The sequence below is a fragment of the Chiloscyllium punctatum genome, chromosome 39, assembly GCF_047496795.1.
Source record: "Chiloscyllium punctatum isolate Juve2018m chromosome 39, sChiPun1.3, whole genome shotgun sequence".
Classification (NCBI taxonomy): domain Eukaryota; kingdom Metazoa; phylum Chordata; class Chondrichthyes; order Orectolobiformes; family Hemiscylliidae; genus Chiloscyllium; species Chiloscyllium punctatum.
The window spans coordinates 59295670-59323369 of NC_092777.1; the positions used below are offsets into that span (position 1 = coordinate 59295670).

A 27700-nucleotide genomic window follows, 5' to 3' on the forward strand; every position below is an offset into this window, starting at 1 on the left:
CAAAAACGGATACCCTCGCAATTTCATCAACAGATGCCTAAGGGAGAGACAACGGAACGAGGACATGCCGCAACCCAAAGGACTAGCCACACTACCATACATCAGGAGCATTTCTGAACTGACAGCCAGACTACTGCGACCACTAGGACTCATAACAGCACACAAACCAACAGCCACGCTCAGACAACAACTCACCAGGACAAAGGACCCGATACCCAACATGAGCAAAACTAATGTAGTGTATAAAATCCCATGCAAGGACTGCACAAAACACTACATCGGACAAACAGGAAGACAGTTAACGATCCGTATACACGAACACCAACTAGCCACGAAACAACACGACCAGCTATCCTTAGTAGCCACACACACAGACAACAAGCAACATGAATTCGACTGGGACAACACTACCATTATAGGGCAAGCCAAACAGAGAACAGCCAGGGAATTCCTAGAGGCATGGCATTCATCCACAGACTCTATCAACAAACACATCGACCTGGACCCAATATACTGGCCACTACAGTGGACAGCTCAAACTGACAACCGGAAGCGGCAGAGACAGGTCACTATAAATGCCGGAGGAAACAGCACAGAAGCGCTTCACAGGAGGCTCCCAAGCACTGAGGATGTCACCTAGACAGGGGACGAAACGTTTGCAAGACAAATTCCCAGCTCGGCGAACAGAGCCACAACAACGAGCACCCGAGCTACAAATCTTCTACTAAACTTTGTTACAATCATGATTGAATACAGCAGACAGCTGGGAGTCACAGGAGTGCTGCAGCAGTTGTGAGGGATGTCACAGGAAGCATCCACACTATTTGCACAAGTCACAATCGAAAATTGTTTACATATGTCCTTGAAACAGAGCTTTACAGCACCATCTCAAAAAAAAGTTTTCAAACAAATCACACAGCTTTTGGATCAATAAATCTTGGTTGGGGAACAGCGAGAAAATGATAACACACATTGAGGCCAAAACAAGGACACTCGTTAGATCATTTGTTTACCTGAATCACACTGAGAAATTGTTCCAGAGAGATGAGTTGTGATGGAGGACTCGCAACTTTACTTTTTCTGTTTCGCAGCTGCAAAGCAGAAAATGTAAAGTTAATGTCGAAACTGTCAGGTTTTCCCTTATTGAGCTTTTACACCAAAGGACAACACACCTGGAAATATTTGTTAAAAACAGATGTTCTGGGGTTAAATTTGAAGTTAACGATTGGTGAAGAACCCATGGAAAAGGATGAAATACTGATTTTACACTCTATGCTATTTCACATGTTGACTTTAATGCAGCAGAATCAGACAGGGGTATAAAACGATAATTTGCAATCCTGGAAAGCAGAAATCAATAAATAGAAAATGCTGGGGGAAAACCAAGCAGGCTTGTCAGTATTCATGAAGAGAGAGAAACAAAGACGCTAACATTTCAGGTCCAATTGGGCCCTCCAAATAAGAATTTAGATGGGATAAACATAAAGCTAGTTGTGGGAAGCGGAAAATCTGTAAATCAAAGTGGAAAGTCGCAAACACAAATCCTAGAATCCTAGGGTCAAATCAGGGAGTAGTATTACAAACGTTTTAGGGTCAAATTAGAAAACAGCATTACAAATGTAGAATTAAAAGCACTAACTGAATGCATTAAGTATTTGCAACCAGCTGGGAGATTTGATGGCGACAGTATAAGTAAAAGGGTATGGTTTTATTGCCAATATTGGAGACCAAGACTAGCAACTGAATATTAAAGGATATTAGACATTAATATCCCGATAAGGAGAGATGGGATTAATACATTAGGTACAGAAGATTGCCACAGTACAAAAGGCAAGAATAATAAGGGAGTAAAATATTATATTAACTGAGATAGTTTTAGTGCATAATGTAGGGAGTGAGCAAAATTCTTAAGTTACATACAGGAGAACTTTTAGCCAATATGTTGAAAGCCTACCAAGGGATGGAACAGCTCTGGATGCAATATTCAGAAATGTGCCCAGACATACGGACAGTATATCAATAGGGGAGCATTCTGGAGACAGTGACCATAACTCAGTTAGATTTCAGATAGTTATGGATAAGGATGGTTCAGGAATAAAAGTTCTAAACTTGGAAAAGACTAATTTTATTAAAATACAATTTTGTCCAAGTGGAGTGAGGGCCGCTATTTGCGGATAAACCTACATTAGTGCAGCAGGAGGCTTTCAAGGAGGAAACCAGAGTACAGGGCAAATGTTAGGGCATAGTTCTGGTCTCCTTACCCAAGGGTACACTGCAGAGGTTCACCAGATTGATTCCTGGGATGGTGGGACTGCCTGTGAGGAGACTAGGCCTCCATTTTGAGTATTGAAGAACAAGAGGCCAGCTGATAGAAACTTACAACATTCTTAAAAGGACAGAAAGAGTAGATGCAGAAGGGAGATCTTCCATGGCTATGAGTTCTGGATTCAGGGGAAGAATAGCCTCTGAATAAAAGACCATGAGGAGAAGTATAACTTTACTCGTTGACATGAAAGTGTTAGTCATATGTGGAGATAAAGTAGATAGAAAGAACCATTAAATATAGTAACATGAGGGAAGAATGAAAAGCTTTCTTTTCCTTTTTCAATATACTAAGTTAATTAACAGGAAAACACTTGTCAAACGTCAAAACACATACTTACATTTCTCATGCGTTTTGGTTCAGCAGGGGTGAGTGAAAAAGTTTGTTCCAGCTCAGCAGACTGTTCATTGTGAAGCAGTGTATTCCAGCTTACAACATTGGAAATAGCTTTTACTTTTGAGGAAGAAAAGACAAGAAGAAAGCTCCAGTGGGACATTGTTCACATCAATTGTTACATTACTTAATAAGAATATTAGCAAACTAAGTATGTTCTGCACATACATATCTGAAAGGAAAAGTGGAGGAACCTGTGATTCAATGACTTTGGAGCATTTTCCAAAGATGTAGTGTTCTTTCATCTTGTCTGATTGAGTATTTAGCTGTCAGAATACAGAGGTAGTCTATTTTGACAAAGATGCTGTGTTCAAGCCTAATATTATCCTCAAACACATGGTCTTCAAACCAGAAACACTGAAAGAAATGTCTCAAAAATCAACCAGTCAGCATAGGACACTTATAAATGAATATCATGTCCATATATGCAAAACATTATTACAAATCATCAAAATGCTGAAAATAACATAAAATTCTGGTACTTTAAACAGTGGGTACCTACCTGCAGCATCTGGCTGTTTGAGTTTGCCAAGGACAGCTGCTAGGGAAGATGTTTTGCAGGTAAATGGAATCACAGTCAGCACCTTTCCATGAGGTACAAAGAGCTTCCCATAACAACACCATAACTGAAAAATAAAAATAAAACTTCAACAAAAAGAAAAAGACAACTCTGTCAAGAACTTTTCCTTACTGCTGACGTTTCCTAAAATTCCCATTGTAAAATCCATCTCCATCCATCGTCTCGAATTCAGAAGGATGGAAGTTCACTTTGACACCACATTACTTATGGATGGATTTTCATCAAGCGATCTGAAGTGCAAGAAAAGATCCGACTGCTATTCATCACCAGGTAAAGGCGATTTAACATTGAATCAATTCCCTTCCAAAAGATGCTTGTGACAGTGCCTGTGATATATCAATTATGGTGATATATTTTGTTTAACAATAAAAGCTAGGCTTTCCAGTTTCAAGAACCACAATGTGATCTCTGAAACATTATAATGTGGTTAAATCTCAAATAATCCATGGACTGAACTCAGACAACAAAGCATGAGGTGCAGGATAGGTGACCAATTACATAGGGTAACTTTACACTAAGACTGGAAATGAAGAGCACTCCCCACTTAAGGCAGGTCCACATAATATTTTAAATGTGAATAAGCTCTTTCTGTAGTTTTGAAAGATACAACACTCCAGGGAAGACCGACAATTTTGATGCATTTCAACGTGTAGCATTTAATGAGAGGAATCACACCCCTTTCTATGTAACAGGCAACATAGAAAAGCAAGGTACCTGGCCACAGCTTCCATCTGGGAATTCCTTCCATCCCTGGAGTGTCTGAAACTTTGTATTCCAGATACTCAAAGAATCTGAAAGAAAACCATCAGTAAATTTCTTAAAGAAATTTGCAATATCGACCAAGGAAACAGTTACATAAGCGAAGGGAGATGATATCTTGGAAGGATGATCAGAACAGATGGGTCGAAGTACAAAAAAAACCGTAGAATGGGCTAACACATTGTTGGGTGTGCCATACAAACCCCCAAAGAGTCAGGATCAAATTTGTAATGAAATTTCAGAGAAGTGCAGGAATAATAAGACAGTAAAATAGGGGATTTTAGTTCCCCTAATATTAACTGAGATAGTTTTAGTGTATAATGTAGCGGGTGAGCAAAATACTTAATTTACACACAGGAGAACATTTTAGCCAATATCTTGAAAGCCTACCAAGGGAGGGAGCAGCTCTGGATGCAATATTCAGAAATGAGCCCAGACAGGATGGTGTATCAGTAGGGGAGTATTCTGGACATAGTGACCATAACTCAGTTAGATTTCAGATAGTTATGGATAAGGGTGGTTCAGGAATAAAAGTTCTAAACTGGGAAAAGACTGATTTTACTAAAAAGCAATTTAGTCAAAGTGGACTGAGGGCAGATAAAAGTGCATCAGTGCAGCAGGAGGCCTTCAAGGAGGAAACAAGAGAACAGGGCAAATACGTCCCTGTAAAAATAAAGGATGGGACCGAAGAACCCTGGATGTCAAGGGATATAAAGATTAGGACTGAAAAGACAAACATATGGCAGATATTGAGGGCTCAATAATGCAGAATCCATAAAAGGAGTATAAGGAATGCAGGGGAAGTAAGGAAATGTAAGCAAGTGCACAAGTAAGCATTGGCAAGTAGAATAAAGGAAAACATCTTTTAAAAAAAACTCTTAAGAGCAAGAAAATAACAAAGGAAAAAGTAAAGCCCCAAGTGTCTCAGAGATAATTTATATGTAGTCCCAGAGGACGTGGTCATGATCCTCAAAGAATACTTTGTGTAAGTCTTCATAAGAACAACAGAGGTATAGAGATCAGGATGAAGGACTGGGTGCAGATTTTAAGGTAGATAAATCTCCAGGCTCAATACCTCCAACACTGTTGTAGGAGGCAAGGTATGAGGTATCAGGGGTCTAAGCAGTAATTTTCAAATTCTCTGCCAGAGTACCGGAGGACTGCTGAACAAACTGCTAGTGTTGTCCCGTTATTATAGTCACACATAGGATTTTTGGTCCAATTCATCCATGCTGACCACGGTTCCCAAAATAAACTAGTTCCATTTGCCTGCCTTTGGTCAACATTGCTCTAAATCTTTCCTATTCATATATCTATCCAAATGTGTTTTATATATGGTAACTATGCTGCATCTACCACTTATTCTGGCGTTCATTCCCAATATGAACAACCCTGAGTGAAAACATGCTATAAAAGGTCACCCTTCTACTATCCAGTGAAAGAAGCCCCATTCTATCCTGCCTCTCCTTATAACTCAAACCATCCAGTCCCAAAAGCATCCTGGTACATCTTTGCTGAACCCTCTCCAATTTAATAATTCCGTTCCTGCAGCAAGGCAACCAGAGTACTCCACAAGAGGCCTCACCAACATCCTGTACAACATCAACGTGACGTTTGAACTCCTATATTCAATGGGAACTCCTATACTCAATGGTCTGAGCAATTGAGGCAAACATGCTAAACACCTTCTTAACCATCCGACTTGTGACACAAACTTCCAAGAACCCTTAGGTCTCTCTGTTCGACGACACTACCCAGGATCTTACCATTAATTGTTTAAATCTTGTCTTTATTTGTTTTACCAAAATGCAATCCCTCACATATATCCAGATTTAGCTCCATCTGCCACTCCTCATCCCATTGATTCAACTGATCAAGATCTCTTTATAGTCCTGGACAAGCTTCTTCACTGTCTACTGGACCACTCATTTTGGTGTCATCCGCAAACTTACAAACCATGCCTCCTAAATTCTTATCCAAATTATTTTATATAAATGACAAACAGAAGTGGACTGAGCACCATAAAAAAAACGAATGGATAGACCAGGAAATTAGAAGTGAGTCAAACTACAATTGGTGGGGAAGTGGCTACTGAGATTGAGTCAGAATACATCAAACTGTGATTTATTGGGGATAGTCAACATGGACTTGTTAAAGGAAGGTCATGTTTGATAAATTTGATTCAATTTTGAGGAGGCATCCAGGTGTGTTGATAAGGTTCATATATTTGATGTGGTGTTTCAGCAAGGCTTTTGATAAAAGTTTCACATGGCAGACTTGTCAACACAGTAAGAGCACACAGTATCCCAAGCCAAAATGGCACATACGATCCAAAATTGGCTGAGAGGCAGGAAGCAGGATGTGATAGTGAGGTATGCTTCTGTGGCTGGATGCTCCTCCCCGACCTATCACCTTTACCCCTTCCTCCATCTACCTAACGCAGTCTCAGCTACCTTCTCCCAAGCCCCACCCCCTCCCATTTACCTCTCCACCCCCAAGGCTTCCAGCCTCATTCCTGATTGAAGGGCTCCTGCCCGAAACATCGATTTTCCTGCTCCTCGGATGTTGCCTGATCTGCTGTGCTTTTCCAGCACCACTCTAATCTTGACTCTGATCTCCAGCATCTGCAGTCCTCACTTTCATCAAGTGGGATTCTGCAGAGCTCAGTGCTGGCTCTTCCTGTTAGTGGTGTACATTAATGATATGGACTTAAATGTAGAGGATATAATCAAGATGATCACAGATGACATGAAAATTGGTATGGTAGTAAATAATAAGGATAGCTGTAAATTGTCAGAGGAGATCAACAGACTGGTCAGCTGTACAGAGCAGTGGAAAATGGAATTCAACCTGAAAACTTATGAGGTAATGCCCTTGGGGGCAAGTTAATAAGGCAAAGGATTACACGATGAATGGCAAGGTGCTGTAAAGTACCTAGGATCAGAAAGACCTTGATGCGCATATTGACAGAGCCCTGAAGGTACCAGGCCAGGTGTAATTAAGAAAGCATATAAGAAACTTGCATTTATTCACCAAGCACAGAATACAAATGGAGGGAAGATATCTTGGAACGGCATAAAACACTGGTTCGGCACAAACTGGAGTACTGTGTGCAGTTCTGGTCGTTGCAATGTAGGAAAGATGCAAAGGAGGGATAACCCTCCTGCCTGGGCTGGAGGGTATGAGCTACGAAGAAACATTGGACAGGCTAGGATTATTTTCTTTGGAGCATTAAAAGGTTGAGACAGGACCTATAAAAGGTGTATAAAATCATGAACGGCACTGACAGGGTGGATAGGAAGGCATTTTTCTCCCGTTCGTAGAGTGGTCAATGACCAGAAGGTATAAATTTAAGGCATGGTTAAAAGTTAAGAGGAGCGTTAAGGAACAATATTTTCAACCAAAAGGAGTTGAGTATGGAATTCTACCTGAAAGGGTGGTTAACTAAAACTCTCCAAACACTTAAATAGTATTTAAACATTCATTTGCGTTGTCACAGCCTCTAGGGATATATGCCAAGAACTGGAAAATGATATTAGTGTAGTCAGATTTTTAAATCCACTGGTGCAGACACAATGGGTCTTAAACACATATGGTTGCACAACTAGAGTGCCGTTGCCTCACAGCCTCAGCTGGTGCTGACATCACCAGAAAACAACTCATGAATTCAGCTACAATTACCTGGTGCTATTAATCTTAGGAGCTAAATGTTGCCATCAATACAAAACCAGCAGTTTAAAACCACCTAAAGGAGTCAGGGATATTATTCCTGTCACGAGGGATCAAGTGCTATGCACAGGAACTCCAGCAGGAAATAAATCTGTTCTCCAACTCCCATAAATGCATTTTCAAGTGCCATACAAACTACAAAGATCCATTGATACATGAGGAATTTAACTATCATTCAACTCTATTGTAAACACCCTGAATGACATGCAGGAGGCAGAAAAAAATTGATATTTCTCGACATCACCGGCAATCTGCTAGAATATTTAATCAGTTTGTGTCAGTAGTATGTATTTTTTCCTTAACTTTTGTAAAAACATCTTCCACTCATTCAACAGAGTAAAAGAAAACATCCATACTTTCTTGGGAATATACCAAGCTAGATTCCATCTTTATAAATTACTCTCTCCCATGCCACAAATAGATCTGCTACAATGCAGCTAATCGAGGTATCAGCTCTGTCTCAAGATCTACCAATCACATTCCAAGACCAGCTGTCTACACTATCAGCCTATGTCAACAGTGTAATGCTTCCGACTTCCATCAGCAATGCATCAAAATTGACAGATTGGCACAAACACTTCAGGCACAAACCCACAATCCGAAGCTTTTGACTTTTCATGTCTCCAACTGTGCATCAAATTTTGAAACACATCAGTATTTATAGTATAACAGGTACCTGTGATGGCGCACTGATGTAAATGCGGAGCTCCTAACACAGCGATATGCGTCTCATCCAGGATAAGGACAGCAGCATGGTCGAATGATTTCTCACAATTTGGCAGCTGCAGCAGTAATGACTGAGGTAGAACCTGCTCTTGACCATTTGAATTGTTTAATGACAAAGGCATTTTGTAGATACAGCCATTGGAATCTGAGACAAAAGGAGGGAAAAAATTTCAGTTCCGATGCACATATTTCTCTTAAATACGTTCAATAGCATGAGCTGCTCCTTTGCTGGCAAATGAACAGTATTAAGTGGATATAAAATCAACCCTTTTACTGTGACATTAAGCAATGCAGGTGCTGCACAGCAGCACAGGTTTTTGGACCAGCAAAATAAAGTAACACCAACTGCTGCTTGTTTGTATCAGATGAATATGTGGGATTAATGATTTAATAAGATACAACAGTTGTTTAAATAATTGATTTCTGCAGCAAACAAAACTTTGAAGCAGTTATTTATAATTGAAATGACAATAATGATTGGATTTGATAAGATGCAGTTTAGAATATGGTGCAATATAGTGGAATTCCAGACATAAGATCACAAGACAGTAAGAAATGGAAACAGAAGTAGGCTGTTCAGTCCCTCAAGCCTGCTTCACTATTTAACAGGGTCATAGTTGATCCAACATGCCTCACGTTCACTTTTCCTGCATTCCCTGACCTGTATAGAAATACGGATGTAAGTTTGCTCGCTTAGCTGAAAGGTTTGTTTTTACATGTTTTGTCACCACAACTAGGTAACATCATCAGTGAGCTTCCGTTAAAGCACTGGTGTTAATAGCCTGCTTTGTATTTATGTGTTTAGATTTCCTTGGATTGGTGATGTCATTTCCTGTAGTGATATCATTTCCTGTTCTTTTTGTCAGAGGGTGGTAAATGGAGTCTGAATCAATGTGTTTGTTGAATGTGTTCCGGTTGAAATGCCATGCTTCGAGGAATTCTCGTGCATGTCTATGTTTGGCCTGTCCTAGGATGGGTGTGTTGTCCCAGTCGAAGTGGTGTCCTTCCTCATCTGTATGTAAAGATACTACAGAGAGTGGGTCATGTCTTTTTGTGGCTAGTTGATGTTCATGTATCCTGGTGGCTAGTTTCCTGCCTGTTTGTCCATTAGCTGCTGTTTTAGTGTGTTGGTGGGTTTGTGGGCTATCATGACGCCAAGAGGTCTGAGTCGTCTGGCAGTCATTTCTGAGATACTCTTTGATATAGGGGATGAATGGCTAGAGTTTCTGGACGTGTTTTGTCTGCTTGTTTGGGTTTGTTGCTGAGAAATCGCCTGACTGTGTTCATTGGATACCCGTTCTTTTTGAATACACTGCATAGGTGATTTTCCTCTGCTCTTCGTAGTTATTCTGTGCTACAGTGTGTGGTGGCTCATTGAAACATTGTTGTAATGCAGCTTTGATGGTGGTTGTTGGGATGATTGCTTCTGTAGTTCAGTATTTGGTCCATATGTGTTGTTTTCCTGTAGTCACCGGTTTGAAGTTCCCCATTGGCTCTGCACTCTACTGTGACATCTTGGAAATGGCAGTTTGTTGTTGTTTTCCTCTTCTTTAGTGAACAGAAATATCAAACAATTTGTCAAAATTTGAAACACATGATACGGTAGGGGCTCTTGAAAGGGCAGATGCTGTGGATGTTCCCTACCATGGGGGTCATCTAAAACTGGGAGCACTCTGGAAAAATAATGGGATCCGTCCCCCCAAGGACTGAGAGGAAGGGAAAATTTGTTCTCCAAGTGTTTTAAGTATCACAAATTCTCTTTTCCAGGGAGCTGTGAGGCTAAATCATTAAATATATGCAAGATTCAGTAAGACAAATATTTGTTTGTCAAGATTATTTGGGGGGAGTGGAATGAAGTGAAGGCAATCAAATCAGCCATGAATGAACAGCAGAATGTAATCGAGGGGCTGACGGCCTCTCTGTGCTCTTAAAAACATGCAGCAATGAAATATAAATACTGAAAAGGTAAACATTGGCTTCAGCTATATGCCAATGGTTGTAAAGAGATCATGTAGAATACAGATGGATCATGGATAGCTGTGCTTTCCTTCTTTATGCCACATCATTCATCCAACATGTCAACTACAATTGAAAACACTTTCACCAGGTTGGATTTTCAATTCTACTGAAGGCAGTGGATTTTAAAAAAAAATTGATAATGGCCTTGTGACAGACCAGCAAGTTAGTTTGACAAAGGCATTGCCGAATTCCCAATTTTTAAGGTTGCAATTAAAGTAACCGAGTGGCTGAATAGTTGCAATCTACACTGCCCCCTTTCAACTACTGGAATTGTTATACTAATAATATTGTTTCAGACATCTCACTATCAGTAAACCTGAAATTTTCTCAAAATAAAATTAATAATGAATGTGATTTGCCTGTTCAAATCCTCTAACAGTGTAGTATGATCTCATGCTACATGTCCTGGGTCTAGTCATAATACTGTCGCAACCAGAACAATGAGCCCAAACACAGTCTGCCACCAGTGGGGCTGGACTGGTAACACCAGATTATAATCTCATTTGTAATGTGCCTACTATGATCAGGCCTAATGCTGCTCCAAATTTCAGTGGAAACTGTAGAGTTGACAGAAAGTATGCCTTTAGCACAAATGGTGCCAATATTATAAAACTATTATTTGCAGTACAATATAAAATAATACTTCAAGAAAATACAGCTTTATATCCATTCCTAAATGGTGGCTAGACACATGACTGATCAAATATCATCAGCATTCATCCACTAATTATTGTTAAACGATATGCAAAATAATTACAATAAGGTTGTATCAAGATACAATATATTGCTTGCATATTGTATAGATTCAATGTCAACTTCTTCACTATTTTCAGATTTATGAACAGTCCTCTCATATTTGAATTGATCTTTGTCTGCACCTTTTCTGTAGCTGTAACACTATATTCTGCATTCTGTTCTGTTACTGATGTACTTAGTAAGTTATGACTTGTTTGGTTAGCATGCAAAACAAGATTTTTCACTGTATCTCAGTACATATGACAAAAATAAATCAAATCTATAAGTCAGACAAACATGTTCTAAACTATTCACGTAAACTATGCACAACAAATTAGATCAAATGTAACTTACATAAACATAAAAGGATGATACTCTCTTGTTTATTGGAAAGCACAAAACTCAAAGGACAGCCATTCTCTTCTGAATCCAGTTTAAACTTGTGCCGTACATTGTGGTTTACTTTCTCCGCATACAGATGGTACATTCCACTCTATAAATAGAAAAGGCTTTGAATTGAAAACAAACATCCATCAAATTAGCACCTTTCCATGCACACTATGGGACAATAATTGCAGAATGGAGATAAGTTGAAACTAATATCAAACCCAAGAATAGGGACGAGGCAAGAGAGAGAGTAGTACTAATATGTGAAATGTTAAACAGACTAACAAAAAAAAATGTATTAATCTAGCAATAAAATGAACTGATAAGGTGAAGTGAAAAAAATAATAATAAAGACAAAAGGGTCTGTACCTGAATGCATGCAGATAGCACCAGAAGAATTAAATAAATATGTTCTGACAGCCACTACAGAGACATGGTTGCAGGATGACAGACTGGTACCTTGAATGTTGAACATGTTTTGGAAGAAGAAATTGGAAAAAGATTGATAGGTGACTGTCAATTAATGTGGGTATCAGCATAATAGAGAGGACTGACCCAAGTTAAGAAAATTAAAATGTATAAGTAGTTTGGGTGGAGATGAGAGAAGATAAAGACCAGAAGTCACTTGTGGAAGTGGTACACAGGCCGCTGAACAGTAACCACATGACAAGGCAGTCAAAATGAAGAGCTATCGCTCCTTGTAACAACGTCTGGCTACAATCATGGGTGATATTAATTTTCCTTCAAACTGGACAAATGAACTCAGCAAAGGAAGCCTAGAAAAGAAGTTTATAGATCTTGTTTGGATAGATAATGCATTATAAGCATGATTTGGAGCCAACCAGAGAACAGGATATTCGAGCTAGTCCTGTGCAACAAGATAGGATCAATTAATAACTTTGTAGTAAAGACTTCTAATAGAATTTTATATTTAGTTTGAGGGAACAAAGAAGGTCAAAGACTGGTTTTTAAGTCAAGGGTAATGATGAGGAAATGAAAGTTGAGTTAGCTAAAGTGAACTGGCAAATTAAGTTAAAAGGTAGGTCAATAAAGATACAGTGGCATACATTTAAGGGACTTTTTGAGAATACGCAGATTAGATACACTGGGCTAACTAAAAATGTTCATATGGTTTCATGCTTATTACACACCAATTACACACCCGGTCAGAAGGTTAGACAGCTGTTGCGAAAGTTTGAAACTAATCTGGTATGGAAATAGAGCACAGAGTGGATGCAAAGTAATGAACATGGTCCGAACAGATGTAGAAGGAATGCTAGGACAGTCTAGTTGGTGGAGAGAACATGGGCAGGATAAGACACATGGGAGGCCCATAAAGCTAACTTGTGTATGTTTTAATGTAAAGAGCTTGACTGGCAAGGCAGATGAACACAGAATTGATCAGCATGATGAGCCTTTATTTCAATATTTAATATGTTCAAGCACCACAGCCGGGCTTGGCCCAATAATCTGCAGACTGACACTTCAGTGCTTCCAAGCTGACAACCGAGTAACAAGAGGAAAACTGACCGAAGTAACGGGCAGAGCATCTCATTTTACAGCATGAAATATTTTGTTGATGACCAACATGTACTCCAGTTTTATTCAAACTGAAGAATTAAAAAAAAACACAGGGTGTAGACATCTTTGGAACTCATTGTTTATTCATAATTTCACAATGAAGGCAGTGCAGGTACTCCCATAGGGTTCTAATATAGAGAGTTCCAGAATTTTGACCCTGCAACAGTTAAGGCATGGTGACCTGAACAAATGTGAACTTTTGCAGGGAGATTGGGTGTGATATACCCATGTCCTAATTGGAAAAGGCTGCAGTTTTTGGGAGAAAGTACTGTACAAATCTTGGTGGGATGCTGTGGTGCAGTTTTGTCTAGTAAGCACACTGCTACTACAGTGATTGCAAGGGGCTGATATTTAAGCAGGCTCTGTTCAAGCTGTATCAATTCAATGTACTTTTTTTCCCCACCTGTTCGGTGACAAAGACGACCACAGGGCTTCCAGCTTCCAGTAAAATATCACTCCACCTAAAAGTAAATTACATATTTATCGGAAAACTTAACAAACGTAACTGCTACATCTGTTAGGTACAAAGACTTTCAAGAGCAACAGAAAACTACATGGAAATTTAAGCAGTTACAAAACCTTTAAGAGTCTTATTACTTTGAGAAATGATAAAGTTTAAATTTAATGGTTTATCGTATTAGATTAGATCACTGTTTTGTAATTCTCTCATTGATATCGCTTAGTAGCTGTGTGGTTAAAGAAGGCAGACAGAAACAAGTGAAGATTGAGTGAGGAAGTGAGGAAAGAACAACAGATGATTGTTCAGTCAGCTGACTTCCAAAGCAACTACTGGGCATTGTTGATATCACCCACTCAAAGTTAGTGAGATATATATAAAATTTTTCAAAAGTCAGGATTCCTGCTCCTGATCATAATACAGGCATGTTTGGTGAAGACAGAGTTTAACTAAGTGAACTTGATTGTTAAATAAGCAAACATGACTTCGGCAAGGCAGCAGAGAGCTGTTGGCTCTTTATATCTCAGCATAGATTAGCAAAGCCAGGACTTAGATCTTCCTACTCCAGTCAGCTGACTACCAAATTCTGTACATTCTTATTGCAATCATAGGATGTAGGTGCCACTGATAAGATAGCATTTGTTGCCCATCCCTAATTGCCCAGAACCTATGTCATTTCGGAGGGTTATAAGAGTTGACCACGTCATTGTAGATCTGAAGTCATATATAGGCCAGATCAGGTAAGAATTCCTTTTATAAAAAAATTAGTGATTCAGATGGCTTTTAAAGACAACTGATGACAGTTCTGTTGTCACCACTGAGACTTGATCCATATTCCAGATATTTTTTATTAATTTTCGTTTAAATTCCACCAGCTGCCTTGGTTAGATGCGAATCTATAAACAGAGCATTAGCCCTGGACTCTGGTTACACTGCCATCAAGCCCGTCTCCTCTCAACCTTTTATCCACTAAATAGCCTTTCTAATCTAACATTTGAAAGGTGAGCCATATTTTCAACCATTTATCTACTCATCACAAAAATACAAACATGTTTTAATTTTTTTTCAATGCCAATTCACAAAATTTCTCCAAAAAAAAAAAGAGAAACTGAACATAAACATGAACATGGGGGAGATGATGGCCAACTGGTATTGCTAGACTATTAACCCAGAAACTCAGCTAATGTCTGGGAACACAAGCTCAAATACCACTATTACAGCAATGGAGAAATTTGAATTCAATTATAAAAAGCTGTAATTAAGAATCAATTGATAACCATGAAACCACTGTTGACTGTCAGGAAAAAAAAACTCACCTGGCTTATTGATGTCCTTCAGTGAAGAAAATCTACCATCTGTAGGTCTGATCTACATGTGACTTCACACCCACAGTGACGTGATTGACTCTCAACTACCTTCTGAAATGGCCTTGCTAGTCACTCAGATCAAGGACAGCGAGGGACGGGCAATAAATACTGGCCAGTTAGCAACACCCACATCCCATGAGTGAATAAACAAAAATGAAGTAAACAAACAAGTTATGCAAAGGAGTATTTTGAAACAATGCTCAAAGCAGTGTTACTGATACAAACCTGATGACTTCATCTTTTGATAAGACACTTTCCAGATCTTGCTGTGGAGCCGACAGAAGGGCATCAAGTTGTCTCACACTTCCTCTTTCAAAAATTACCAGAGGTTCAATGTCAGGTAGAGTGTGTATTTGGTAAATTTTGCTTTCTAACTGAAATGTTGGAAAAAAGAATCAGATGGATCAACAAGGACAATTAACAAGTTGCCTCTTCAGCCCTTAACACAAACATCTTTCTAATTCATTACTGAAAAAATCATTTTCTTCAATTATATCACTGAAATATGAATACAAACAAATAAATAAAAGCAGGTTAAACAAATAGCTAAATATTTAATAAAGGCAACTAACTTAATTGTATGTCACTGAAGATACAGTAAAGGGATCCTGCTCAAGTTATTTTCTGTTGCTGACTCAGTTTCTCCCTTACTTGCGCACAGTTAGTATTCTTTTTTTCCTGAAGATAGACATTTCCCTCCTGAGGTGAATTACATCCTTCCAACTCTTGAAGGAATTGTTGTAGTTTGAAATAGCTTTTTAAAGTACGACACATAAATTTACATGTATAGCCTGGGAGCGAGCACATGCAAAGAACAAGAAAATATTTAAAATACTCCCCCCACAGTATATTACTCCCTGCTGATAAATGTTTGTACCAACCTGATGCACCTCCCATTCTAAATTTACATGCGATAATTGCAATGCATTTGCCTTTGCAAGCTTGTTATCCTGACTGCAGAGTCTCTGGCTACTAGTTCTAACTTGAATGCTTTCCAGGGAAAATAAATTCATAGCCCCTGCCCACCTACGAGTAGCTGAAATCTCTGATGCCGAAATTAAGGGTCAAGCAAAAATAAAAACAGAACTTTCATAAAGATTCTTCTTGGCAAATATTTCTGGTATTATCTTCATTTGGGTCTGTTCTAAGATGCAAATTAACACAGACTGCCTGACATTCTAAAATGCCCCACAGTGGCTAGATTCTGCAACTGCATCTTGCCAACTGACCCACAAAAGAAAGTGAAAAGGGCATGACCAAACAGAGCAGTAGGGTGTGAAAAGAATAACAGAAAAGTAGTAGATCGTCCAGTCCCTTTATCTCGGTGTATCATTTGATTTCAGAACAGACAATGTGCAGTTTAAATCCATTTACTCAACTTGATCTGTAAACTTTAAATAGTCTGTTAGATTTTTATGTGGCAATCTCAGACTTTAAATGGCACCAGCTTCAACAGGTTGTTGGGGAGGGGTGGGATCTAAAGGTTATGGCTCTTTGCTTTAGATTCCGACATTTCTCCGCCTGTTGGCCCACCTGATCAAGATCCTGTTGTAATCTGAGGAAACCTTCTTCGCTGTCCACTGCACCTCCAATTTTGGTGTCATCAGCAAACTTACTAACTGTACCTCTTATGCTCACAGCCAAATCATTTATATAAATGATGAAAAGTAGAGGACCCCGCACCGATCCTTGGGGCACTCCACTGGTCACAGGCTTCCAGTCTGAAAAACAACCCTCCACTACCACCCTCTGTCTTCTACCTTTGAGCCAGTTCTGTATCCAATTGGCTAGTTCTCCCTGTATTCCGTGAGATCTAACCTTGCTCATCAGTCTCCCATGGGGAACCTTGTTGAACGCTTTACTGAAGTCAATACAGATCACGTCCACTGCTCTGCCCTCATCGATCCTCTTTGTTACTTCTTCAAAGAACTCAATCAAGTTTGTGAGACATTATTTCCCATGCACAAAGCCCTGCTGACTATCCAGAATCAGTCCTTGCCTTTCCAAATACATGTACATCCTGTCCCTCAGGATTCCCTCCAACAATTGCCCACCACCGATGTCAGACTCACTGGTCTATAGTTTTATGGGCCAAATGGGACTAGGTTAGATGAGGATATCTGGTCGGCATGGTTAAGGTGGACCAAAGGGTCTGTTTCCGTGCTGTACATCTCTATGACCTTCAGTAATGGACAATCCTCAAGAGGCAAGTCGTACCTCAAACTTCATTTATGAAGCTAATAGTTGTTTCTGGTGTTTGCACTGGTCGCCAAACTGCTGTAGCTGCTGGTTTATATACACAGGAGATGTCACCATTTCTCATCAGTGAGAGAATTCCAGATGAACAGTCTATTTTTAGGACTGTTATGTCACATTGCAAGCAACACTGAAGCAAAGCCTTCATTTGGTGCCAGATCTCTCACCTATACTTAAGAATCTTGGGGACATGGTAGTGTTCCACTCTGCACACAGGCCCTATCTACATTTTGATTGATGCCAACACACTTGGGGGAATCTGCATTTCAGAGGACGCCGCATTTATGATTTTGAACTACCAGGATGCATCCATACTGTATCACACATAATAAAGATGGAAATTGTTAGGTTACTTTTCCTGGTAGCTGCAAGTTGTCCATATTTCTTAGCCATGTAGCATGGTACTGAGGACACAGTCATTTGGTCCTAAGAGTCAGATTCATGCTATCCTTTATATGTTTCACAAGTCAGCCAAAGGTTTACCTGTTTCCCCTAAGCTCTGCATCACGGAACAGACTATCTGCCCCAATTGACTCAGAATTTCTCAAATCCCTTCCTAAACACTATAATATCATTTAAATTAATCAGGGTAGAGACAAAATACATGAGCCATCATGACAATCATTTACCCCATAAGGGAATGTAAACATGATACATGCAAGTCGTCTTCATAATTTAACCTTATGAGCCCTAGTTTCATTCCAATAAATCTGCACAGCATTTTAACCAATGTCAGTAATATATTTCTGGGATGCACCACAGGTAATTCTTGTATAACACGATGGTTAAGTTCTTTGCAACCCCACATTATTGAAAAATCGTGCTTTAGTGTTGGTTATGTAATCGTGTTACAGACAACACATTTTTTAAAAAGTTAGCGCTTTAGAAACAGTGTCCCCAATATGTCAAACACGTTGCAGTGAATTCACATTAAAGAAACACGCATTATAGCAGAACGACCTGTACCTCGAAATGAGTGCAGTTGCCAGATGGAGTTTAACAAGATCTCTGTGCAAATGCAACAGTATCTCCAACCTAAAGAGCAATAGTGCCTTTGCCTTCATTATTTTCTTTTAGAGATTTTGAGAGATACCTGTACTTGGATCATTAAATCACTCAGGTTATCCAGTAAATCAAAGCTGGCCATTCAGAAAACATTCTGGACTGCCTCCTCAAAAAACAAGTTAGAAAAGGGATCCTCCAGAACTTCATGCATTAAAATCCACCTGCATGGATTTGTCCATTTCGTTAATCTACTTACATTCTATTGCAATTCCTAGAGAATAAGGAACTTGGAAACAGAAAAGAATCAGAAACATGGCTCAGAAGATGGGTCAATACCAACGTGACAGGATGGGCCAAATGGCCTGATTTCACATAGCTTCTTTGTAGTTCCACAAAAGTATGTTCCTCTCTCTGAACCAATGTACTCCAAGAAAGGCTTTTATTAACATGACCAAGAGTTGAGACTCCAAACTTTCTAAATGAGGTCGTTCTGTTTTGACTCCTCATGGTCATAGTCTGTAACTTAATGCAGATTCTAAGCTACTATATAAGTGACTACTGAGTCAGCAGCTTGAAAGTAATGCAGATCAACATTACTAATACATCAAGATTGAAGCACCAATGAACCACTGCAGCTGTAATGTATTTTAGGTAATTCTAAGAGGTAAGTGTGATCAATACAGCTGACATTGGGGTTTTCAACATATTTTGCGACTCTATGTTTTGATTCACCTATTATTTTAGTGCTTAAAATGTATAGAGCAAAGATTCTATAAAGAAAACATTACAGAAAATATTTTAATGCTCTGCTGTATAACCATAAAAACTCCAAAATACTATTTAATGCAGCTTGTACTGCAGATAAAAGTAAAACTCTTTCATAAAACTTGTAAATTAAACTACATTCTTCACGGTTACACTCTATGTATATGGTTGTAAAGTTGAATAGTTTTCATTCCGAATGACAAAATATTAGTTTCTGAAGTTAATTTGCTTTGTGTGGTTCGCGAATCCAAGTGAATCTCAACCTACTGTTGCTTTAAATGTTTTTTCCAGATTGACATCTTCATCATTCCAAATCCTTAAAACCTAGAAGAGATTTAGAAAAGCTAATGTTAAAATTTCACATTACGTGCAGTCCAATCTAAATCCTTTCATTCTTTTTTAAATCAACCTGTTCAGAGATGTTATTACATACATAATATTGAACCTACATCTCCTGGTTCAAAGGGAGAAATCCTTTTTATATCCAAAGCGCTCTTGCACACAACCAAATAGCTTTCCCACCAACAAATGGCGGCACGGTGGCACAGTGGTTAGCACTTCTGCCTCACAGCGCCAGGGACCTGGGTTCAATTCCAGCCTCAGGCGACTGACTGTGTGGAGTTTGCACATTCTCCCCGTGTCTGCGTGGGTTTCCTCCGGGTGCTCCGGTTTCCTCCCACAGTCCAAAGATGTGCAGGTCAGGTGAATTGGCCATGCTAAACTGCCCGTAGTGTTAGGTAAGAGGTAGATGTAGGGGTATGGGTGCGTTGCGCTTCGGCGGGGCGGTGTGGACTTGTTGGGCCGAAGGGCCTGTTTCCACACTGTAAGTAATCTAATCTAATCTAAATCACTGACATTTTCTCCAACTACTAATCACCGCCACCACTAAATCATCCATGTAGCCAATTAGAAATTTACATACAAAGTCCATTACAGGCAAATCTATATCCTTGCATTAATTCTTCGCATCTGTTATTAACAAAGTTCCAGAGGTGTGTCATAACATCTTTGAACAGATTGATAAGAAAATATAAAAAGAGCAGATTGTATTTGATCCCAGTTACAATAGACAATAGGTGCAGGAGTAGGCTATTCAGCCCTTCGACCTGCACCGCCATTCAATATGATCATGGCTGATCATTCCTAATCAGTATCCTCTTCCTGCCTTATCTCCATAACCCTTGATTCCACTATCTTTGAGAGCTCTATCCAACTCTTTCTTAAATGAATCCAGAGACTGGGCCTCCACTGCCCTCTGGGCACAGCATTCCACACAGCCACCACTTTCTGGGTGAAGAAGTTTCTCCTCATCTCTGTCCTAAATGGTCTACTCCGTATTTTTAAGCTGTATCCTCTGGTTCGGCACTCACCCATCAGCTGAAACATGTTTCCTGCTGCCAGAGTGTCCAATCCTTTCATAATCTTATATGTCTCAATCAGATCCCCTCTCAGTCTTCTAAACTCAAGGGTATACAAGCCCAGTCGCTTCAGTCTTTCAATGTAAGGTAATCCCACCATTCCAGGAATTGACCTCGTGCACCTATGCTGCACTCCGTCAATAGCCAGAATGTCTTTCCTCAAATTTGGAGGTCAAATTTACAGACCTCAAGGAAAATAGGTCTTCTCTGGAAAAGCCCAAGCTGTGGTTTCACTTGGAGAACAAAACTGAACCAAACAACACATCACATTGTAAGATGTAAAATTGAAAAAAAAATTGGTCATTTATCACAAGTAATGGAATGCTACAAGAGAAACAATAAAGGCCATACCAATAGTTGTAAAGAAATGTTTTAAAACTGCAAGTTCACCAAATTTTTAATTGATTACTCTGTATGAAGCACCTCAACCTTTGTTACACTAATGATCCTATATAAATATGTGCCTTTATTACTACACATTCACACTGACAACCCAACTGTGTATGAGATTGGAGGGGTGGGGGGTGTGGCGAGCTCTGCACATGTAGCATGTACTTCAAAAGTATCCCAATAAGCACTTTGTGCTGTTTTGTGATCATGAAAAGTATTAAATAAATCTTCAAGTTTTTCTTTGTAACTACACTGAAAGCATGGGTGGGAGTGTCCACAAATTTAAATAAGTTTACTAAAAGTCCACACTGTCAAAGGGAATGCAAAGTCTCCCTTGAAAATATTGAGTTATAAGACTCTCAAATCATGTTTCAACTTTACCAAAGACACAAAATGCAGAACTACCTGAATTTCAAACTTCTTTATATTGTTACCTTATGATCTTGCACAACAACAAATTCTCCAGTTTGGCTGTTATAAACAGCAGGGCATGTGATTTTTTGGGTTTGCTTGACCGTCCAACTTCCGAGCGGCTTTTGGTCTGATACCTTTGCAAAACCAAACAGAATACAGAAGATGTAAATTTTATTGATGTAAATGTTTTTTCAGATTCTTGTGACTTGAGACTGCATAAGAGACATTCAAATGGGATTGTGCCTCTCAGGTGGATGCTGGAAAGTGCACTGCGCTCCTACTATCTTTGCCAATATTCATCAAGCAGCATCATAAAGTATTGAATATCAAACTGTGTCTGGCAATCTCACACGAAAATCAATTACATGCCGCGTTTCCTACATTACAAAAGTGACTACAGAGTTCTATGCAGACGATACTAAGGTCGGTGGAGCCGTGGATAGTGACGAAAGATGTTGTAGGTTACAGAGAGACATAGATAAGCTGCAGAGCTGGGCTTGGAGGTGGCAAATGGAGTTTAATGCGGACAAGTGTGAGGTAATTCACTTTGGTCGGAGTAACTGGAATGCAAAGTACTGGGCTAATGGTAAGATTCTTGGTAGTGTAGATGAGCAGAGAGATCTCGGTGTCCAAGTACACAGATCCTTGAAAGTTGCCACCCAGGTTGACAGGGTTGTTAAGAAGACAAACAGTGTTTTAGCTTTTATTAATAGAGGGATCGAGTTCCATGAGGTTATGCTACAGCTGTACAAAACTCTGCTGCGGCCGCACTTGGAGTATTGTGTACAGTTCTGGTCACCGCATTATAAGAAGGATGTGGAAGCTTTGGAAAGGGTGCAGAGGAGATTTACTAGGATGTTGCCTGGTATGGAGGGAAGGTCTTACGAGGAAAGGCTAAGGGACTTGAGGTTATTTTCGTTGGAGAGAAGAAGGTTGAGAGGTGACTTAATAGAGACATACAAGATAATCAGAGGATTAGATTACAGGGTGGACAGGGAGAGCCTTTTTCCAAGTATGGTGATGGTGAGCACGAGGGGACATAGCTTTAAATTGAGGGGTGATAGATATAGGACAGATGTCAGAGATAGTTTCTTTACTCAGAGAGTAATAAGGGTATGGAATGCTTTGCCTGCAATGATAGTAGATTCGTCAACTTTAAGTACATTTAAGTCATCATTGGACAGGCATATGGACGTACATGGAATTGTGTAGGTTAGATGGGCTTCAGGTTGGTATGACAGGTCGGCGCAACATTGAGGGCCAAAGGGCCAGTACTGCACTGTAATGTTCTATATCGTTACAGGTTCCTACCCCGTACCCTCTGACGAAGGACGGGGTTGCTATTCTGTCCTCTCCATCTTTCAGGGATATATCGAATAGGAGGGAGCAGGGTCGGAAGTGGGGGGGGAGCAGGGCCAGGAGCGGGCTGAGCTGGGCCGGGATGGACCAGGTTTCCCGGTAACGATTCTGGATTAGTGGTGCTGGAAGAGCACAGTAGTTCAGGCAGCATCCAAGTAGCTTCGAAATCGACGTTTCGGGCAAAAGCCGTAACGATGCCAACGCAAACCCGCTTTCCCGGCCCCGGGCCCGGGCCCAAACACATCACAGACACCACTGTCCTCTCCTATGGTTACTTCACCTTGTAGACGGTGACGGTCCGATCTTCACGAGTGACAACGACACGGTCCGGCCCAGCGGGCTCCACACCGCGTACGGCGGCGGCCCTCGATAAACCGCACAACGTGAAACCCTCACACAACCGCGCCATCTTGCCTCCCTGCCTCCTTCTGGGCGCCTGCGCATTGCCAGCGAGGCACCAGCCAAAAGCCTCCAGGCAAGGCGGCAGCCTATCTCTGGAGGCCGCCCCGCACACCGCCCTCTCACGGTGAGGAGGATCGCACACTGCCCAGTGGCACCTCCTCCTACACCGCCCTCTCACGGTGTGGAGGATCGCACACTGCCCAGTGGGACCTCCTCCTACACCGCCCTCTCACGGCGTGGAGGATCGCACACTGCCCAGTGGGACCTCCTCCTACAGCGCCCTCGAATGGTGTGGAGGATCGTGCACTACCCTGAGAGAATCTCCTCGCACAGCGCCCCCTTTCGCACAGTGGAAGATCACAGATGTAAATAGTCGCCTCTTTTTGCGGCGCCCTCTAATGGTTCGGATGATCACACACGTTCGATGGTGATTTCTTTGCACAGTGTCCTCAAATGGCATGGAAAATAATGTAGTGTTGTGCTATGGCCTGTGTTACAGAGACACAGGGTGGTACAACACTGAAACACACCATGCCACTGTGCCCTCTCATATTACGTGGAGGTGCAGATGTTGGATTGGGTTGGACAAGGTTAAAAAAACCCATGGCTATCACCATTGTTAACAGCTAACCTGTGAATGCAACTTTTTAAAAAAAAGGTTTTGTGATTTACACATGAAAGAAGTGAAACTATCATGGTATTCAAACAGATGAAAGACTTAACAGACAATCAGTTTTTCAATGTATAATTTCAATTACATCACACTGTAAATTTTTGCTATAAATTCTGTGTGTTAGGATTGAGCCCTCCACTACCACCTGATGAAACAGCGACGCTCCGAAAGCCAGTGTGCTTCCAATTAAACCGGTTGGACTATAACCTGGTGTTGAATGAATGAGATATGGAAATAATAAAGAAGATTTGAAAGTCAAGACATTACTTGAATGGGAACCAAAGAAGATTAATGAGCTCACTGCTGAGAGAAGAGCAGGAGCCACTATGGTGGGCAATGTTTTGAATAACCATGACTTTCTGGTGGGTGGAATGTGAGAAAGCAGTACATAATTAGCTTGTCAATTCTGTACCAGCTTTCTACAAAGGTAACCCACCTTGTCCTCCATTTTCCCTCTTACTCTGAACCATGTTTAGATGCTTATCTGATTCCCTTGTGAAACCAGTTATATCTGCATTCACCACACCCACAGGCAATATTTTCCAGCTCCTAAACACACGCTGTGTTCAAATGCTTTCTTGTATCAGCCATTTTAATAATCACTTTAAGTCCATTCTCTGGTTCTCAACCCCCTTGTCAAAGGGATTCTCCAACCTATCCCTGTAACTGAAGTCCTTCATCTTTGGAACTAATCTTGTATATATTTTCTGTGCCGTCTTCAAAGTTTCATGTCCTTGCTAATGAGCAATGCGCGGAATTAGATGCAACATTTCAGTTGAGGCTAAACCAGTGCTTTGCAAATGTTTGTCACTACTTCCTGACACACTTGTGGAGAGACACAAACAAAGCTGCACATTACAAAGGAGTGTTGACTCAATAGATTAAGTGGTGCGCTAATCGTCTTAAAACTCAATTTACGAGGAGGTGATAGCTTTGCTGTAGGGATTTGCTTTCACTTAATTAAAAAAATCCTTTCTTTTGTATTCTACATCTTAACTTATAAAGCCCAGGATTCCATTAGCTTTTTAACTATTTTCAACTTTCCTGGCACCTTCAATAATCTGTGTACATAACCACAGACCTCTAATTTAAACACTCCTTTTAGAATTGTTTTATATTGCCTTTCCATGTTCTTCCACCAATACAGACTTCTTTGTACTGGTCCACAATAAATTTCAATTTTCCCCACTGTCTTCCCAACATACCAGCCCTCCTAAGTCCCCTTGAACACATTCCCTGTCCTTCTCACAGGTCACAATACTCATAACATTTGTGTCATCTGGCAGATTAAGTGCACCTTCAGCTTCCTGGTCAAGTCTCAGCTTCTGAAATGCTTACCGTAACCATTGCCTATTACTGTCTTCATTCTTACTTGTGTCCATCTAACACTAAAACCCTCCCATATTTCCCTATTATTTTCAGACTTAATTATTTCAACATTCTCCTGGCTCCAACCTTATTAATTCTAATTATTGTTTGCCTAAAACACTAATGTCCATGTTGTTGGAAAAAAACATCTGGCTCACTGGTGTCCTTTTGGAATGGATACTGCTGTCTTTACCCAGTCTGACCTACATGTGTCTCCAGACCCACAGTAATGTGATTGACTCTTAACTGCCCTCTGGGCAACTAATGATGAGCAAACTAACCAGTGAGCCTACATTCTATGAATCAATTAAAATGAATTCTGTCAAATAACAAACTCTGCTTGCTCTTCGTCTTTGTCCTCACTAACCTACATTGTTCTCTAATGATTCAGAATTAAAATCCTCACCCCCACTGATGTTCACAATAATTTAAATCTCCCCAGCCCCTGAATGACATGGGCAATGGTATAAAGAAAGCTGAGCTCTTCGAGAGGCTATGATGCAGTGGTAGCATCCCTACCTCTAAGCACGCAGGTCAATGTTTAAGCCCCAAACGTGTTATAATATTCCTGAACAGGTTGATTGAAACAAAAAGGTAGTTTTTGTTAGTCACACTTTCTTTGGAAAGGGAGTATATGGTGCTGATGGAGTACATGCTAAAAACACTTAGAGAGAACAGGGGCCAGGGTGTACTATTTCCCCCACCAATTTCATTTTGATTTAGTTCCCTCCCCTTATTTTGTTACTGTTGCACTTTCCCTAGTGGATAGTGAGTATAAATTGATTAAATGTGTAATTGGTTAATTTGGGGGATTGTAAAACAACAAGTCAGAACGGAGTTCTTGTTAAATTGGTGATGGGTTTATTTATAGAACTCAGTTTTTTTCTACTCTGGCTACATCTGGAAAGGGAGCATGTGGTGTCCACCAGTTGCTTCAAAGCATGGGTCCTGCACTATCTTCCCCTTTTCCATGTTATTTTGATTTAGTCTCTCCCTTTCCTTTTTACTACTGCTACTTTGCCTTATCAGGCAGTGTTTATAATTAGATGTATAATTGGTGAACTGGGTGGCTTGTTAGTTTGGTGAGTCGAACTCTACATACCTTTAGAGAGAGAGGTGGGCTTTATTTCCCCTTCCAACTCCGTTTTGATTAAGCCTCCCCCTCCTCCCTCTCTGTCACGTTTAATGGTTTGCCTTGCCCTTAATGGACTAGGCATGTAAATTAATCAATGGGTAGTTTACATGTGGTGGTTAGTCAATGAAAAGAATACAATGGATGAAAAAAGCCCTGGGTGATGGAAAAAATAAATATTCATTTGTGTGTGAAAGCACTTCTGGCTATAATATTTTCAAGAAAGAGTTGAGTTGTTTGTTCTTTCCACTTGTAGCATTTTGTAGCAGATGGTCTCCACAAGGACTGCGATCCGTTGTTTCCTCCAAAATGATAATTTGATTTAGTCACCCATGGTTTTCTTCTCTGGTTTTATTTTCGCTCTGATTTTGTGTTTTTGTCACAATGCCTCTGATGAGCAGTGTTTATTTATTTGGGTGATTGGATTAATTAAAAACAAAAGAGCCGAGTTCTTCATCAGTCTGGTTCTGGGTCTGTATACTTTCCTTCGGGGACCTGGGGTCGGGGGGATTGCATGTAGCAGTCCTGTACAACTGTAGATTAATATCTTTCACAGGCTCCCAGGCCAACTCTTTATTCTGTGGTGTCGTAGAGTCATGGACTATGTATGTATTGGTTGTGGGCAACTGCAGCCTTCTACTATTTTAAAAATGTATTCTTAACTAGATTAAATAGAGTGCCCTCATGTAGCACAAAGCTAGGACCATACCTCTGGAAAGACCCCAAAAAAAGATTAAGCAGATCCAGGAAGGTCTCCCATGGTTAGAAATAAAAGAGGAAAAAAAATTATGAGAACAGGGTGGTGTACAGATAGTTTCCCTACCCCTGGACTGAGACACCTTGGTTCAAGTCCCCTCCTGCTTCAGAAGTGTGTAATAATATCTCCGAACAGGCTGTTTAGAAAAATAGGATAAAGCAGGCTCAGAGGACTCTCTCGTGGTAGGATCTCTCCCTCTGAACTGAGGGGCAAACATATTATGTCCTTTTGTTTGCCCCACACTCCTGATCTCTTGGTGCTGCGTGTGGGACAGGGGTGTTGGCAGGTGGAAACGCCTCCTCGTGAGGCCTGGCTGAAGTTGGAGGTGGAGGCAATATCTCACGGACAGGGGTCATGATTCCTGACTGCCTGCCTCTCTTTCGAAGGTGTGTCCACATCCTTGAAGAGGGAACACTTGGTATTCACCGATTGTCTTGAAGCCTTTCTGCAAAGTGAGAGCTGTAGTTTATTACCTCAGCCTCAAACACTTTTAATTTGGTTAACTTTCTCATTTTCCCTCTTTAGTTTTTGAGTTTTGTTTTGGTTCTTGTTACACTGGTCCTGGTAGACAATGTTTGTTATTTATAAAATGGTATTCAGGTTTACATTAAAAACAGAGCTGGGTCCTTCATCAGCCCCAGATTTTCGAATGTCCCTGAAGAGTCTGCGCCCCACAACCCCCGAGCCACCTCAGTGTCCTTCTGT

General features: G+C 40.4%; 1 protein-coding gene across 1 annotated transcript in view; it reads right to left on the minus strand.

The window, feature by feature from the left end:
* nol11 (nucleolar protein 11) overlaps nucleotides 1-23115 on the minus strand; it is a 43224-nt gene extending 20109 nt beyond the window's left edge. The window contains exons 1-11 of the mRNA XM_072558862.1: nucleotides 22944-23115; nucleotides 21325-21438; nucleotides 19350-19406; nucleotides 15282-15430; nucleotides 13636-13693; nucleotides 11619-11757; nucleotides 8461-8655; nucleotides 4011-4087; nucleotides 3219-3342; nucleotides 2664-2776; nucleotides 1014-1091 (exon numbers count right to left, since the gene is read on the minus strand). Coding sequence (XP_072414963.1) covers nucleotides 1014-1091; nucleotides 2664-2776; nucleotides 3219-3342; nucleotides 4011-4087; nucleotides 8461-8655; nucleotides 11619-11757; nucleotides 13636-13693; nucleotides 15282-15430; nucleotides 19350-19406; nucleotides 21325-21438; nucleotides 22944-23072 — 1233 coding nt within the window. The 5' untranslated portion in view covers nucleotides 23073-23115. The remainder of the gene's footprint in view (nucleotides 1-1013; nucleotides 1092-2663; nucleotides 2777-3218; nucleotides 3343-4010; nucleotides 4088-8460; nucleotides 8656-11618; nucleotides 11758-13635; nucleotides 13694-15281; nucleotides 15431-19349; nucleotides 19407-21324; nucleotides 21439-22943) is intronic.
* Nucleotides 23116-27700: the final 4585 nt, after the last annotated feature.